At 52.5% G+C, this 3,137-nt stretch overlaps 1 protein-coding gene across 1 annotated transcript in view; it reads left to right on the top strand.

Moving 5' to 3' along the window:
• LOC119837139 (chondroitin sulfate synthase 2) overlaps positions 1-3,137 on the top strand; it is a 7,108-nt gene that overhangs the window by 3,742 nt on the left and 229 nt on the right. Inside the window, exons 5-10 of the mRNA XM_038362659.1 lie at positions 154-302; positions 903-1,008; positions 1,437-1,748; positions 1,842-2,183; positions 2,723-2,900; positions 3,080-3,132. Coding sequence (XP_038218587.1) covers positions 154-302; positions 903-1,008; positions 1,437-1,748; positions 1,842-2,183; positions 2,723-2,900; positions 3,080-3,132 — 1,140 coding nt within the window. The remainder of the gene's footprint in view (positions 1-153; positions 303-902; positions 1,009-1,436; positions 1,749-1,841; positions 2,184-2,722; positions 2,901-3,079; positions 3,133-3,137) is intronic.

The following is a 3,137-nucleotide window of genomic DNA, read 5'->3' as shown; positions in this document are numbered from 1 at the left end:
AAAGTAGATGATCGTTTTATCTTTTTACAAATTACATTGGTGAGATTATTATCAAATAATTTTACGTATTCCAGAGTTGGTGGAGGAGGTACATATATAGCACATATATTTAGGTTATGATGTTTATTAATATTGGTAAAATGTATGTGCCAGGTGCATTTAGAGAACGTGCGCAGCGAGATCCGGTCGGCGCGCGGCGCGGCGGCGCGCAGCTCGCGCCGGCACCCGCGCGGCTTCCGCAACGCCACGTGGCCGCCCGCGCTGCGCCGCGACGCCGGCCTCGCCAGCCCGCCGCCCACGCGGTGCGCGCTGCACACTGCGCACTGCGCACTGCACACTGCGCACTGCGCACTGCATCACGCCACACCACATACACAACACACAACACTACACAACGCCACACAATATTACACCAACGTCTTCTATGCCACGCTCAAGCACTCCCCGCCATTTTATATCAATTTATGCCAAACGATATTACGCTACGTTACAGACGCCATTCCACGTCACACCACACCACGGCATTCTACACCATTCTACGTCAATACACGACACAACATTAAACGACGCCATACCACTTCACTCGACGCCAATTTACGTCAAACTACATAACGCTGCACCATAGCATTGATCACATAAAACCCACAAGTACAAAACTATTTCCATTTGTTTTTAAATCCGAGGGCGATATCTTTACAACTGTGTATACCGTATAAGCACTCGTATGACGCGAGTCATCCAAACGAGTACAACTATACACACGCGAAGTTATTGTTATACGAGGCGGTGTGAGTGCAACGATCAAATATGAATAAGATTTTATACGAGTACTTTTTAAAGATGGCGTCAAGTAATAGCTGTTTCCATATACAATGTTGATATCGGCGGCTGCGTGTGCGCAGGTTCGACCACCCGCGCTGGACGCGCTTCAACGGCTCACACGCGTTCCTGCCCGACGAGCTGCGCGCCGCCGCGCCGCTCGCCGCCGCGCAGCGCCGGGCCCGCGACGTAACTGCTCCTTGCTTACCCCATCGCCATGTTCTACCTTACGTAGCCGCACCGAAAGTGCAACACATGCATTATTACAATATTAGATAGTAAAAAATGTTCAAGTTGCCCCATCCTAAATTATAAAAAGAGACCATTGATGTGACCGGCATCAGGAAAAGTTATATATATTGTGTTAGATGGTACGGCAAATATGTGTAATAAAAACTTATAAAAGAGTATCTAGTTATAGATCTTGGTATATAAAATTGTATTTTATTAGCGATTAATGGGAACATTTAGTAAATCCACTAAGAATTTTAAATGAGCTAATCGGGTCTCGCTTTCACATGATATAAAATTGAAATTCATACTTTTCGTAACTTATAAAAAATAGAATTTAGTTTTAAAACAAATAGAAATGCCACATGTCATATCATGTGTGTCAGATGATACTGGAGGAGAGCGTCGCGTGGGCGAAGCACCGCTGGGGCGCCAGCGAGGCGCGCCTCGTGGAGGGCGCCTGGTGCTGGGAGCCGCCCTACGCGCTGCGCTACCGCCTGCTGCTGGCGCTGCGGGGCGTCGGCGAGGGCGCGGGGGCGTCGGCCGGGGGCGCCGCGCGGGGCGCCGGGGCGCTGCGCCAGCTGGAGGCGGTGCGGCCGCTGGGCGCCGCGCGCCTCGCGCCCGCTCGCTACGTCACCGAGACGGGCCGCGTCACGCTGCTGCTGCCCGTGCCGCACGCCGACGCCAGCCTCGCCCTGGTCGGTGGCCCGCTCACGCTGATCTGTATTTATATGAACACGTGAAGACACGTCGAACGATATTTTGAAAGGAAGATGTAATATTTCGCGCAGGGTTTCCTGCGCCGCTACGAGAGCACGTGCGTGCAGCGCGACGCCAACACGGCGCTGGTGGTGGTGCTGGTGCGGCGCGGCGCGGCGGCCGACGGCGCCGACGCGGCCGCGCTGCGCGACGCCGTGCGCGCGCTCGCACTCAAGCACCGCGCCGAGCTGCGCGAGGAGAGCGCGGGGGAGGCGGACGGGAGCAGGGGGGAGGCGGAGGGGAGCTCGGCGGAGGCCCGCTGGGATGAGGCGGCGCGCGTGGCAATGTGGCAGGCGGCCGCGCGACTCGCCAAGGACACACTCATACTGCTGCTGCCGCCCGATGCTGAGTTCACTGAGGACTTTTTGAACAGAGTGAGTGTGGCGCTTGGAGGAGTGTATGTCACGTTCTCTTAAGAGCCCGGGGAAGTGAGACCTCTCCATAAAAATGTATTCTTTTTTCACTTATTTGGTCTGAACGTTAACGGTCTGAACGTTAAATACAAAGTACCAAAATGTAAAATACAAGAAAAATAAGCGTTAACTCGAACGGCCTACTACGAGCGAACACCTGATAAAAATATCTACCTATACTTAAAAACAATGAAATTATAATTAATTATAAAGGAATTTTACAATTTGGTAATGAAACGTTTTTTAATTGTATTGACCGATACACTAAACAAATCAAGCTCATAGCTAACAGTACACTTGTAGATAGAAAGAACACATTGTGTCGATTACGAAATCATTTGCGACGCGAACATATTATTTTCATAGTGTTTGTCCATGTTCCGGTTCGCTTGTTGTTGCTGCGGAAACGGTATGTTTCCACGGATGATTTTTCGAGATTTACATTATACGGCCATACCAGCAGTTAGGAAGTTAATATGGGATTCGGTCGCGTGGCGCAGGTCCGCATGAACACGATCGCGGGCGAGCAGTGGTTCCTGGCGAGCGGGTTCGCGCGCTTCGCGCACTTCGCGCACCCGCACTTCGTGGAGCCGGACGGCAGCCGGCCCGCGCGCGGCACCGGCCGCTTCGCGCCGCGCGCCGCCGCGCTCGCCGTGCACCGCGCCGACCTCACGCTGGGTGAACTATCTTCTTCTATTCAACCAAATATTTCACTCTCACTCGATAAATGAATGCCGCTCCCGATGAGTGACAATTTATGAATCACCTACTCTTTGACTGTAACTTACAATTCCCCATAGAAATGAAACGATTACCTAAATAGAACGTAAATTACGGCAATATTGATCGTGTCGCAGCTCGCGAAATGTGGTTGTCGGCGGGCGGCGCGGCGGGCGCGGCGCCGGCGGACGTGCT

This window comes from Zerene cesonia, chromosome 26 (genome assembly GCF_012273895.1).
Source record: "Zerene cesonia ecotype Mississippi chromosome 26, Zerene_cesonia_1.1, whole genome shotgun sequence".
NCBI classification, from domain to species: domain Eukaryota; kingdom Metazoa; phylum Arthropoda; class Insecta; order Lepidoptera; family Pieridae; genus Zerene; species Zerene cesonia.
The sequence above is the reverse complement of the archived record's forward strand: the minus strand, read 5'-3'. Positions and strand labels throughout refer to the sequence as shown.